Source organism: Saccoglossus kowalevskii, chromosome 20, assembly GCF_978046115.1.
Source record: "Saccoglossus kowalevskii chromosome 20, keSacKowa6.1, whole genome shotgun sequence".
Lineage (NCBI taxonomy): Eukaryota > Metazoa > Hemichordata > Enteropneusta > Harrimaniidae > Saccoglossus > Saccoglossus kowalevskii.
In genome coordinates, this window is record NC_140660.1 from 25,386,726 (window position 1) to 25,401,198 (window position 14,473).

General features: G+C 45.5%; 1 protein-coding gene across 1 annotated transcript; it reads left to right on the top strand.

Annotated features, from left to right (window-relative positions):
- The first annotated feature begins 597 nt into the window (after positions 1–597).
- On the top strand, positions 598–5,647 carry LOC146730169 (3-hydroxyisobutyrate dehydrogenase, mitochondrial-like). The gene is made up of 4 exons (XM_085494464.1): positions 598–613; positions 1,506–1,522; positions 4,600–4,839; positions 5,555–5,647. Exons 1-4 carry the CDS (start codon positions 598–600, stop codon positions 5,645–5,647), a joined length of 366 nt encoding a protein of 121 aa, XP_085350590.1.
- Positions 5,648–14,473: the final 8,826 nt, after the last annotated feature.

Consider the following 14,473-nt stretch of genomic DNA (forward strand, 5'->3'; position numbering starts at 1 on the left):
TAATGCTCTTTGAAAAATTGAGTAGCCATGTAAAATACATAATAAATTACACAGAAATAGAAATTTGTGTTTTTTTAGATATTTATTCAGGCATACATGATATCTCATCCATACCAATTCAATTATGTACTTTCATCTTCATTGGAATGTGTGCAACAGTACGGTATATAAATAACAAATTATTTTCGTCCTTCTTGTGTTTTACACACGAAAACGTCCATGACCAATGGAGTTTAATTTTTGTCCCACTCAGACCGTATTTTAATCAGTACTTTGTGATCCAAATTAGCGAAATCTTAAGGGCTGCCCTTGATGCGCAGCACGTATCGGTCATGATGTCACATTGTACATTGTATTATCATAGGTGGTGACCTGAGTTGCTAAGGCATGTATTTCCAGAGGTCAAGGTTCATCTCATTTTCATTGGCCTTCTTCTCTGCAGTTGATAAATTTTGCCTAAATTCACCGTGGTTTTCTTTGCAATGCACCTTCATTTCATGTTAATTTGTGTCACCGACGATTGAGTATGATTATAATCTCTCATTAAATTATTACTATGAGCAGTAAAAGATGCATAATATATATAATAGGGTAATCATGAGAATACCACAAAGTATGTACTCAGGCAGTGCAGGATTGCAACTACCTCTGCTACACATTGGTTGATACAATCACAGTACTGCCTTTGTGTATACTTCACTGTATTCTTGTGATAAACTTGTACTATTCTTGCTATAACAATACTCTCTGTCTTGCATACCTATGAAATAAGAAAAATTGGTGAGACATTCATTTGTTCATTACTTTTACCTGACAACTTAAACAAGTAAATGAAGATTAAATATTTCCTGGCACCACCCTCATTGTCACCCGAAATAAAATAATTTGGTCCAAGATGTCATCGTTGCTTTGTTTGATAATGGCGTCATAGTGATATGTTGACAACGGGACACCGTTAGAGTTTACAAGCCTACAGTGAAATTGAAAAGGTATTATACTGTAAAATACTTTATTTTAGCTTGGAATTAATTTTCACTATTTTCGCTAAATGAATGATTCAGTGAAAATAAAATCCAGCGTATATATCTTTTTTTCCCTATATTTTAAAATCAATGAAAATAAATTCCATACAAAACACCCAAAAAGTCTTTTCAGCGAAAATTAATTCCAGCAAAAATAAAATATTCTACAGTAGTACTCAGGTATGCTTAGTAAACAGAAGTGCCATGGCAACATTTTTCAAAAGTCACTGACACAGGGTTTAGAACAGTATTGTTCACTGCCTACAAAATTTCACAATGTTAGTTGACTTATTGAATTTGTCTTCTGCTAAAAAAAGTGGTTTACAGTATTATTACAATGTTTATAATATTTGGTCTAATTAAAATTTCACTCATCTTCTCTGTTTTTTGTACAGCAGTAAAACTTCATTTCATTCATTTTGTGAAACACACCATTCAACACCTGAATAATATTTTAATACATTTTTTTCCTTCTTTTTTCAGTTTCCAGCCAGAGTAAGGTATGTTTACCTGCTTTTTATCGTGATATCCACTGTGGTGGTCATTAAGGCCCAAAACAAAACTTGTGTTTCTTATCTTGATATCCACTGTGGTGGTCACTAAGGCCTAAAACAAAACTTGTGTTTTTTTATCATGATATCCACTGTGGTGGTCACTAAGGCCCAAAACAAAACTTGTGTTTCTTATCTTGATATCCACTGTGGTGGTCACTAAGGCCTAAAACAAAATTTGTGTTTCTAATCTTGATATCCACTGTGGTGGTCACTAAGGCCTAAAACAAAACTTGTGTTTCTAATCTTGATATCCACTGTGGTGGTCACTAAGGCCTAAAACAAAACTTGTGTTTCTAATCTTGATATCCACTGTGGTGGTCACTAAGGCTTAAAACAAAACTTGTGTTTCTTATATTGATATCCACTGTGGTGGTCACTAAGACCTAAAACAAAACTTGTGTTTCTTATCTTGATATCCACTGTGGTGATCACTAAGACCTAAAACAAAACTTGTGTTTCTTATCTTGATATCCACTGTGGTGGTCATTAAGGCCTAAAACAAAACTTGTGTTTCTTATCTTGATATCCACTGTGGTGGTCATTAAGGCCTAAAACAAAACTTGTGTTTCTTATCTTGATATCCACTGTGGTGGTCACTAAGACCTAAAACAAAACTTGTGTTTCTTATCTTGATATCCACTTTGGCGGTCACTAAGGCCTAAAACAAAACTTTTGTTTCCATCACATTGGTACAATCACTCTGTTTGATAGTGTAAAGGTTAATGCATCCTTGTTTGAAAGCCTCCATTGATATTATTCAAGACCAATCACTAGTAACATAGTGGTTGTCACATTAGATTCATGATTGGTAGACCCAAGTTTAAATCCTACCCTAAGCCTCCATTGATATTATTAAAGACCAATCACTAGTAACATAGTGGTTGTCACATTAGACTCATGATTGGTAGACCCAAGTTTAAATCCTACCTTAAGCCTCCATTGATATTATTCAAGACCAATCACTAGTAACATAGTGGTTGTCACATTAGACTCATGATTGGTAGACCCAAGTTTAAATTCTACCTTAAGCCTCCATTGATATTATTCAAGACCAATCACTAGTAACATAGTGGTTGTCACATTAGACTCATGATTGGTAGACCCAAGTTTAAATCCTACCCTAAGCCTCCATTGATATTATTCAAGACCAATCACTAGTAACATAGTGGTTGTCACATTAGACTCATGATTGGTAGACCCAAGTTTAAATCCTACCCTAAGCCTCCATTGATATTATTCAAGACCAATCACTAGTAACATAGTGGTTGTCACATTAGATTCATGATTGGTAGACCCAAGTTCAAATCCTACCTTAAGCCTTCATTGATATTATTCAAGACCAATCACTAGTAACATCAGTGTTCTCCCCAGGAATTTAAACCACTGTGGCATTCTAATTTGTATATAATTTGCATATCATTTACATAATAATGGGAATTGACCAAAACACATTTACACCCACACAATAAACAACACATATTTTCAAAAACAAAGTGGCAGATATTTATTTGCTTCACACAGTGTTATAAACACTTTTATTTTGGGCACTTTTGTAATATTAATGAGCTCCGCCACAGTGTAATTTTTTTTTTTTTGAGTCAAAATATTACGTTTCACAATTTAGAAGAGTTTGAATTTAAAAATGAAACATTCTCGAAATGCAAATGCTGCAGACTAAGAAGAAACAAATAAATTATTTACTATAAAATTCTCCTTCAAAAAATCGACCACGTAATTATTTGGCCGATTGCTGGTTATTATTCCGACCATCAGCTTCTACAACCGTGAACGATTACATTTACAGTATTAATGAACGAACAAATAACACTTCTAAACGATCATCAAAGTTACGACGTGACATAACTTGCTTCGCGATGTTATACACCGGTTATACCAATAATTCCTCTTACTCAGTTATGAAAAAAACGTAAAATTTGAACTAGTTTTTTCGGGAGTAATTATTTTTGATCACTCTATCACTGAAAAATACAGATCTGCCATGATAGTTGTGACACATTAGTTGACCGGCATGTGTCCTTTGACCCGGTGGGTCGAAAACGCCATTAACTAATCAGAATGCCGCATGGTAATGTCGGTAGAACCCAAAGTTTTCCAAATGATCGTGATCATAAAAATTACATTGCGGAAGTAAAGCGATGTCGAAACACAATGTGTTGGTATTGATTTCAGATGAAAACTGCATGATGGTTTTCGAAAGAGGTGATTAGCAATTTTTAAAAGGTAAAAGAAGTCTTGAAAGAAGAGTTTTTACATGATTCACGATGATAACAGTTCAATTGTATTTTACCCAATCACGCAATAAACACGTTGTTTTGTTCTTGAGTAGCGTGAACTGATCGTGAATTCCGCTTTGCCCATGTTACATCGGGGTGGAATTGATTTTGAAAGAATTGTAGCTTTCAATCTAAAGACTGCGTCTATCGTCAGAATGTATTTACTTACAAACAAAGAGGTGCTAATTTTACAAAATTGACTTGTATTGTTTAAAGACCAACCACTAGTAACATAGTGGTTGTCACATTAGACTCATGATTGGTAGACCCAAGTTCAAATCCTACCTTAGACTGTAAAGAAAATAGGTTGGCACATACACTGGTTGAGTGTGCCACAGACTCAATGGGAAGGCCAATTCCACTGGCTGAGATTCATACACTAACGAATGTGGCTTCTGGGGATCCTTGATTAAGGTCCACATGTTCTTTTGTTTGACCGAGCCTGGTTGACACCAGGATAGCGCATTAATATTGCCATTTGACAGAGAGATGGCCTCACAGCCCTGTCATGTAGTCCCAAACATGAATATGACTTCTGTGGCAAAAATGCACTACAATGTATGTGTCAATACTAGTTGCAATTTGCACATACAAAAAAAATCAGGAGAAACAACAGTGACATTCAAAGTTCTGAACTGTTGCCTGGCATAAACACATTTTTGAAAAAAGGGACGTGTTAGTTATTTATTAATGTGTTAATTATTGTTTATTGTAAATTAAATTTTTCAGGCAAATGGTTCACCTGTAGGATTCATAGGTTTAGGTAACATAGGAGGACCCATGGCACAGAATTTGATAAAACATGGTTACGCACTCGTTGTTTACGATGTCTACCCCGAAGCTATAACACCCATACAAGTGGCAGAATCACCGGCTGAAGTTGCACAGCGTACAGATCGAATTATAACAATGTTACCATCTAGTCCACATGTACAGAGTGTATATGCAGGAAGTGATGGCATATTTAAGGTAATTGGTCAATATGGAGTTCATTATATAATATTGGTTCATATAAAGTTCATTATTAGTCAATATGGATCTGATTATTTTTCACATTTGTACATTGTTGGTCTGTATAGTGTTTATATTGGTTCACTTGAAGTAGATTATTTACCATATGGAGTTTATATTGGTTCACATGGAGTTGATTATTGACCACATGGAGTTTTTATTGGTTCACACGAAGTTGATTATTGGCCATATGGAGTTTATATTGGTTCACATGAGTTGATTATCGGCCATATGGAGTTTATATTGGTTCACATGGAGTTCATTATTGGATTGCTCATATGGAGTTTATATTGGTTCATATGGAGTTCATTCTTGGCCCATGTGGAGTTTATATTGGTTCCTATTGAGTTCATTATTGGCTGGTATAGAGTTCATTATTGGCCTGTATGGAGTTTATATTGGTTCATATGGAACTCGTTATTGGCCTGTATGGAGTTTATATTGGTTCATATGGAGTTCATTATTGGCACGTATAGAGATCATTATTAGCCCATAAGGAGTTTATATTGGTTCATATGGAGTTCATTATTTAAACAATATTGGACGAACCCACCAACCCATAATGACCAAAATAACATTTTGTTTGACATCGCCAAGCAGGTATATGGAGTACAAAGTTTGCTTGAGTTTATTATGGGTTGGCGAAGAGTTCATTATTGTTGTTATTTTGTAGCGTGGTCAATACCAGGGATTTGGTGCACCTAAAAAGCAGAAAAAGTCCACAGTAAATGGAAAAGTTTCACAATCACTGAAACCTGATAAATAAAAATCTAAAGTAATTTAATATCATCACATATTAAATATATTTTAAATTATTTAAAGTGGACAACTGACTGATGTGTGGAATGCTGTAGTATTGTAGTGAATGCCAAAATGATGTGTACACTGTCTCAGTGCAGACCACTACCTTGCACTCCTATACACTGTCTCAGTGCAGACCACTGCCTTGCACTCCTATACACTGTCTCAGTGCAGACCACTGCCTTGCACTCCTATACACTGTCTCAGTGCAGACCACTGCCTTGCACTCCTATACACTGTCTCAGTGCAGACCACTGCCTTGCACTCCTATACACTGTCTCAGTGCAGACCACTGCCTTGCACTCCTATACACTGTCTTGGTGCAGACCACTGCCTTGCACTCCTATACACTGTCTCAGTGCAGACCACTGCCTTGCACTCCTATACACTGTCTTGGTGCAGACCACTGCCTTGCACTCCTATACACTGTCTCAATGCTGACCACTGCCTTGCACTCCTATACACTGTCTCAGTGCAGACCACTGCCTTGCACTCCTATACACTGTCTCAGTGCAGACCACTGCCTTGCACTCCTATACACTTTCTCAGTGCAGACCACTGCCTTGCACTCCTATACACTGTCTCGGTGCAGAGCACTGCCTTGCACTTCTATACACTGTCTCAGTGCAGACCACTGCCTTGCACTCCTATACACTGTCTTGGTGCAGACCACTGCCTTGCACTCCTATACACTGTCTCAGTGCAGACCACTGCCTTGCACTCCTATACACTGTCTTAGTGCAGACCACTGCCTTGCACTCCTATACACTGTCTTGGTGCAGACCACTGCCTTGCACTCCTATACACTGTCTCGGTGCAGACCACTGCCTTGCACTCCTATACGCTGTCTTGGTGCAGACCACTGCCTTGCACTCCTATACACTGTCTCAGTGCAGACCACTGCCTTGCACTCCTATACACTGTCTCGGTGCAGACCACTGCCTTGCACTCCTATACACTGTCTCAGTGCAGACCACTGCCTTGCACTCCTATACACTGTCTTAGTGCAGACCACTGCCTTGCACTCCTATACACTGTCTCAGTGCAGACCACTGCCTTGCACTCCTATACACTGTCTCAGTGCAGACCACTGCCTTACACTCCTATACACTGTCTTGGTGCAGACCACTGCCTTGCACTCCTATACACTGTCTCAATGCAGACCACTGCCTTGCACTCCTATACACTGTCTCAGTGCAGACCACTGCCTTGCACTCCTATACACTGTCTCAGTGCAGACCACTGCCTTGCACTCCTATACACTGTCTCGGTGCAGTGCACTGCCTTGCACTTCTATACACTGTCTCAGTGCAGACCACTGCCTTGCACTCCTATACACTGTCTTGGTGCAGACCACTGCCTTGCACTCCTATACACTGTCTCAGTGCAGACCACTGCCTTGCACTCCTATACACTGTCTTAGTGCAGACCACTGCCTTGCACTCCTATACACTGTCTTGGTGCAGACCACTGCCTTGCACTCCTATACACTGTCTCGGTGCAGACCACTGCCTTGCACTCCTATACGCTGTCTTGGTGCAGACCACTGCCTTGCACTCCTATACACTGTCTCAGTGCAGACCACTGCCTTGCACTCCTATACACTGTCTCGGTGCAGACCACTGCCTTGCACTCCTATACACTGTCTCAGTGCAGACCACTGCCTTGCACTCCTATACACTGTCTTAGTGCAGACCACTGCCTTGCACTCCTATACACTGTCTCAGTGCAGACCACTGCCTTACACTCCTATACACTGTCTTGGTGCAGACCACTGCCTTGCACTCCTATACACTGTCTCAATGCAGACCACTGCCTTGCACTCCTATACACTGTCTCAATGCAGACCACTGCCTTGCACTCCTATACACTGTCTTGGTGCAGACCACTGCTTGCACTCCTATACACTGTCTCGGTGCAGACCACTGCTTGCACTCCTATACACTGTCTCGGTGCAGACCACTGCCTTGCACTCCTATACACTGTCTCGGTGCAGACCACTGCCTTGCACTCCTATACACTGTCTTGGTGCAGACCACTGCCTTGCACTCCTATACACTGTCTTGGTGCAGACCACTGCTTGCACTCCTATACACTGTCTCGGTGCAGACCACTGCCTTGCACTCCTATACACTGTCTCGGTGCAGACCACTGCCTTGCACTCCTATACACTGTTTCAGTGCAGACCACTGCCTTGCACTCCTATACACTGTCTTAGTGCAGACCACTGCCTTGCACTCCTATACGCTGTCTTGGTGCAGACCACTGCCTTGCACTCCTATACACTGTCTCAGTGCAGACCACTGCCTTACACTCCTATACACTGTCTCAGTGCAGACCACTGCCTTACACTCCTATACACTGTCTCAGTGCAGACCACTGCCTTGCACTCCTATACACCGTCTCCGTGCAGACCACTGCCTTGCACTCCTATACACTGTCTTGGTGCAGACCACTGCCTTGCACTCCTATACACTGTCTTGGTGCAGACCACTGCCTTGCACTCCTATACACTGTCTCGGTGCAGACCACTGCCTTGCACTTCTATACACTGTCTTGGTGCAGACCACTGCCTTGCACTCCAATACACTGTCTCCGTGCAGACCACTGCCTTGCACTCCTATACACTGTCTTGGTGCAGACCACTGCCTTGCACTCCTATACACTGTCTCAGTGCAGACCACTGCCTTGCACTCCTATACACTGTCTCAGTGCAGACCACTGCCTTGCACTCCTATACACTGTCTCAGTGCAGACCACTGCCTTGCACTCCTATACACTGTCTCGGTGCAGACCACTGCCTTGCACTCCTATACACTGTCTTGGTGCAGACCACTGCCTTGCACTCCTATACACTGTCTCAATGCAGACCACTGCCTTGCACTCCTATACACTGTCTCAGTGCAGACCACTGCCTTGCACTCCTATACACTGTCTCAGTGCAGACCACTGCCTTGCACTCCTATACACTGTCTCAGTGCAGACCACTGCCTTGCACTCCTATACACTGTCTCGGTGCAGAGCACTGCCTTGCACTTCTATACACTGTCTCAGTGCAGACCACTGCCTTGCACTCCTATACACTGTCTTGGTGCAGACCAATGCCTTGCACTCCTATACACTGTCTCAGTGCAGACCACTGCCTTGCACTCCTATACACTGTCTTAGTGCAGACCACTGCCTTGCACTCCTATACACTGTCTTGGTGCAGACCACTGCCTTGCACTCCTATACACTGTCTCGGTGCAGACCACTGCCTTGCACTCCTATACGCTGTCTCGGTGCAGACCACTGCCTTGCACTCCTATACACTGTCTCAGTGCAGACCACTGCCTTGCACTCCTATACACTGTCTCGGTGCAGAATACTGCCTTGCACTCCTATACACTGTCTCAGTGCAGACCACTGCCTTGCACTCCTATACACTGTCTTAGTGCAGACCACTGCCTTGCACTCCTATACACTGTCTCAGTGCAGACCACTGCCTTGCACTCCTATACACTGTCTCAGTGCAGACCACTGCCTTACACTCCTATACACTGTCTTGGTGCAGACCACTGCCTTGCACTCCTATACACTGTCTCAATGCAGACCACTGCCTTGCACTCCTATACACTGTCTCAGTGCAGACCACTGCCTTGCACTCCTATACACTGTCTTGGTGCAGACCACTGCCTTGCACTCCTATACACTGTCTCAATGCAGACCACTGCCTTGCACTCCTATACACTGTCTCGGTGCAGACCACTGCTTGCACTCCTATACACTGTCTCAGTGCAGACCACTGCCTTGCACTCCTATACACTGTCTTAGTGCAGACCACTGCCTTGCACTCCTATACACTGTCTCAGTGCAGACCACTGCCTTGCACTCCTATACACTGTCTCAGTGCAGACCACTGCCTTACACTCCTATACACTGTCTTGGTGCAGACCACTGCCTTGCACTTCTATACACTGTCTCAATGCAGACCACTGCCTTGCACTCCTATACACTGTCTCAGTGCAGACCACTGCCTTGCACTCCTATACACTGTCTTAGTGCAGACCACTGCCTTGCACTCCTATACGCTGTCTTGGTGCAGACCACTGCCTTGCACTCCTATACACTGTCTCAGTGCAGACCACTGCCTTACACTCCTATACACTGTCTCAGTGCAGACCACTGCCTTACACTCCTATACACTGTCTCAGTGCAGACCACTGCCTTGCACTCCTATACACCGTCTCCGTGCAGACCACTGCCTTGCACTCCTATACACTGTCTTGGTGCAGACCACTGCCTTGCACTCCTATACACTGTCTTGGTGCAGACCACTGCCTTGCACTCCTATACACTGTCTCGGTGCAGACCACTGCCTTGCACTTCTATACACTGTCTTGGTGCAGACCACTGCCTTGCACTCCAATACACTGTCTCCGTGCAGACCACTGCCTTGCACTCCTATACACTGTCTTGGTGCAGACCACTGCCTTGCACTCCTATACACTGTCTCAGTGCAGACCACTGCCTTGCACTCCTATACACTGTCTCAGTGCAGACCACTGCCTTGCACTCCTATACACTGTCTCAGTGCAGACCACTGCCTTGCACTCCTATACACTGTCTCGGTGCAGACCACTGCCTTGCACTCCTATACACTGTCTTGGTGCAGACCACTGCCTTGCACTCCTATACACTGTCTCAATGCAGACCACTGCCTTGCACTCCTATACACTGTCTCAGTGCAGACCACTGCCTTCCACTCCTATACACTGTCTCAGTGCAGACCACTGCCTTGCACTCCTATACACTGTCTCGGTGCAGACCACTGCCTTGCACTCCTATACACTGTCTCGGTGCAGAGCACTGCCTTGCACTTCTATACACTGTCTCAGTGCAGACCACTGCCTTGCACTCCTATACACTGTCTTGGTGCAGACCACTGCCTTGCACTCCTATACACTGTCTCAGTGCAGACCACTGCCTTGCACTCCTATACACTGTCTTAGTGCAGACCACTGCCTTGCACTCCTATACACTGTCTTGGTGCAGACCACTGCCTTGCACTCCTATACACTGTCTCGGTGCAGACCACTGCCTTGCACTCCTATACGCTGTCTCGGTGCAGACCACTGCCTTGCACTCCTATACACTGTCTCAGTGCAGACCACTGCCTTGCACTCCTATACACTGTCTCGGTGCAGACCACTGCCTTGCACTCCTATACACTGTCTCAGTGCAGACCACTGCCTTGCACTCCTATACACTGTCTTAGTGCAGACCACTGCCTTGCACTCCTATACACTGTCTCAGTGCAGACCACTGCCTTGCACTCCTATACACTGTCTCAGTGCAGACCACTGCCTTACACTCCTATACACTGTCTTGGTGCAGACCACTGCCTTGCACTCCTATACACTGTCTCAATGCAGACCACTGCCTTGCACTCCTATACACTGTCTCAGTGCAGACCACTGCCTTGCACTCCTATACACTGTCTTGGTGCAGACCACTGCCTTGCACTCCTATACACTGTCTCAATGCAGACCACTGCCTTGCACTCCTATACACTGTCTCGGTGCAGACCACTGCTTGCACTCCTATACACTGTCTCGGTGCAGACCACTGCCTTGCACTCCTATACACTGTCTCGGTGCAGACCACTGCCTTGCACTCCTATACACTGTCTCAGTGCAGACCACTGCCTTGCACTCCTATACACTGTCTTGGTGCAGACCACTGCCTTGCACTCCTATACACTGTCTTGGTGCAGACCACTGCTTGCACTCCTATACACTGTCTCGGTGCAGACCACTGCCTTGCACTCCTATACACTGTCTCGGTGCAGACCACTGCCTTGCACTCCTATACACTGTTTCAGTGCAGACCACTGCCTTGCACTCCTATACACTGTCTTAGTGCAGACCACTGCCTTGCACTCCTATACGCTGTCTTGGTGCAGACCACTGCCTTGCACTCCTATACACTGTCTCAGTGCAGACCACTGCCTTGCACTCCTATACACCGTCTCCGTGCAGACCACTGCCTTGCACTCCTATACACTGTCCTGGTGCAGACCACTGCCTTGCACTCCTATACACTGTCTTGGTGCAGACCACTGCCTTGCACTCCTATACACTGTCTCAATGCAGACCACTGCCTTGCACTCCTATACACTGTCTCAGTGCAGACCACTGCCTTGCACTCCTATACACTGTCTTGGTGCAGACCACTGCCTTGCACTCCTATACACTGTCTCAGTGCAGACCACTGCCTTGCACTCCTATACACTGTCTCGGTGCAGACCACTGCCTTGCACTCCTATACACTGTCTTGGTGCAGACCACTGCCTTGCACTCCTATACACTGTCTCAATGCAGACCACTGCCTTGCACTCCTATACACTGTCTCAGTGCAGACCACTGCCTTCCACTCCTATACACTGTCTCAGTGCAGACCACTGCCTTGCACTCCTATACACTGTCTCGGTGCAGACCACTGCCTTGCACTCCTATACACTGTCTCGGTGCAGAGCACTGCCTTGCACTTCTATACACTGTCTCAGTGCAGACCACTGCCTTGCACTCCTATACACTGTCTTGGTGCAGACCACTGCCTTGCACTCCTATACACTGTCTCAGTGCAGACCACTGCCTTGCACTCCTATACACTGTCTTAGTGCAGACCACTGCCTTGCACTCCTATACACTGTCTTGGTGCAGACCACTGCCTTGCACTCCTATACACTGTCTCGGTGCAGACCACTGCCTTGCACTCCTATACGCTGTCTCGGTGCAGACCACTGCCTTGCACTCCTATACACTGTCTCAGTGCAGACCACTGCCTTGCACTCCTATACACTGTCTCGGTGCAGACCACTGCCTTGCACTCCTATACACTGTCTCAGTGCAGACCACTGCCTTGCACTCCTATACACTGTCTTAGTGCAGACCACTGCCTTGCACTCCTATACACTGTCTCAGTGCAGACCACTGCCTTGCACTCCTATACACTGTCTCAGTGCAGACCACTGCCTTACACTCCTATACACTGTCTTGGTGCAGACCACTGCCTTGCACTCCTATACACTGTCTCAATGCAGACCACTGCCTTGCACTCCTATACACTGTCTCAGTGCAGACCACTGCCTTGCACTCCTATACACTGTCTTGGTGCAGACCACTGCCTTGCACTCCTATACACTGTCTCAATGCAGACCACTGCCTTGCACTCCTATACACTGTCTCGGTGCAGACCACTGCTTGCACTCCTATACACTGTCTCGGTGCAGACCACTGCCTTGCACTCCTATACACTGTCTCGGTGCAGACCACTGCCTTGCACTCCTATACACTGTCTCAGTGCAGACCACTGCCTTGCACTCCTATACACTGTCTTGGTGCAGACCACTGCCTTGCACTCCTATACACTGTCTTGGTGCAGACCACTGCTTGCACTCCTATACACTGTCTCGGTGCAGACCACTGCCTTGCACTCCTATACACTGTCTCGGTGCAGACCACTGCCTTGCACTCCTATACACTGTTTCAGTGCAGACCACTGCCTTGCACTCCTATACACTGTCTTAGTGCAGACCACTGCCTTGCACTCCTATACGCTGTCTTGGTGCAGACCACTGCCTTGCACTCCTATACACTGTCTCAGTGCAGACCACTGCCTTGCACTCCTATACACCGTCTCCGTGCAGACCACTGCCTTGCACTCCTATACACTGTCCTGGTGCAGACCACTGCCTTGCACTCCTATACACTGTCTTGGTGCAGACCACTGCCTTGCACTCCTATACACTGTCTCAATGCAGACCACTGCCTTGCACTCCTATACACTGTCTCAGTGCAGACCACTGCCTTGCACTCCTATACACTGTCTTGGTGCAGACCACTGCCTTGCACTCCTATACACTGTCTCAATGCAGACCACTGCCTTGCACTCCTATACACTGTCTCGGTGCAGACCACTGCTTGCACTCCTATACACTGTCTCGGTGCAGACCACTGCTTGCACTCCTATACACTGTCTCGGTGCAGACCACTGCCTTGCACTCCTATACACTGTCTCGGTGCAGACCACTGCCTTGCACTCCTATACACTGTCTTGGTGCAGACCACTGCCTTGCACTCCTATACACTGTCTTGGTGCAGACCACTGCTTGCACTCCTATACACTGTCTCGGTGCAGACCACTGCCTTGCACTCCTATACACTGTCTCGGTGCAGACCACTGCCTTGCACTCCTATACACTGTTTCAGTGCAGACCACTGCCTTGCACTCCTATACACTGTCTTAGTGCAGACCACTGCCTTGCACTCCTATACGCTGTCTTGGTGCAGACCACTGCCTTGCACTCCTATACACTGTCTCAGTGCAGACCACTGCCTTACACTCCTATACACTGTCTCAGTGCAGACCACTGCCTTACACTCCTATACACTGTCTCAGTGCAGACCACTGCCTTGCACTCCTATACACCGTCTCCGTGCAGACCACTGCCTTGCACTCCTATACACTGTCTTGGTGCAGACCACTGCCTTGCACTCCTATACACTGTCTCGGTGCAGACCACTGCCTTGCACTTCTATACACTGTCTTGGTGCAGACCACTGCCTTGCACTCCAATACACTGTCTCAGTGCAGACCACTGCCTTGCACTCCTATACACTGTCTCAGTGCAGACCACTGCCTTGCACTCCTATACACTGTCTCGGTGCAGACCACTGCCTTGCACTCCTATACACTGTCTTGGTGCAGACCACTGCCTTGCACTCCTATACACTGTCTCAATGCAGAC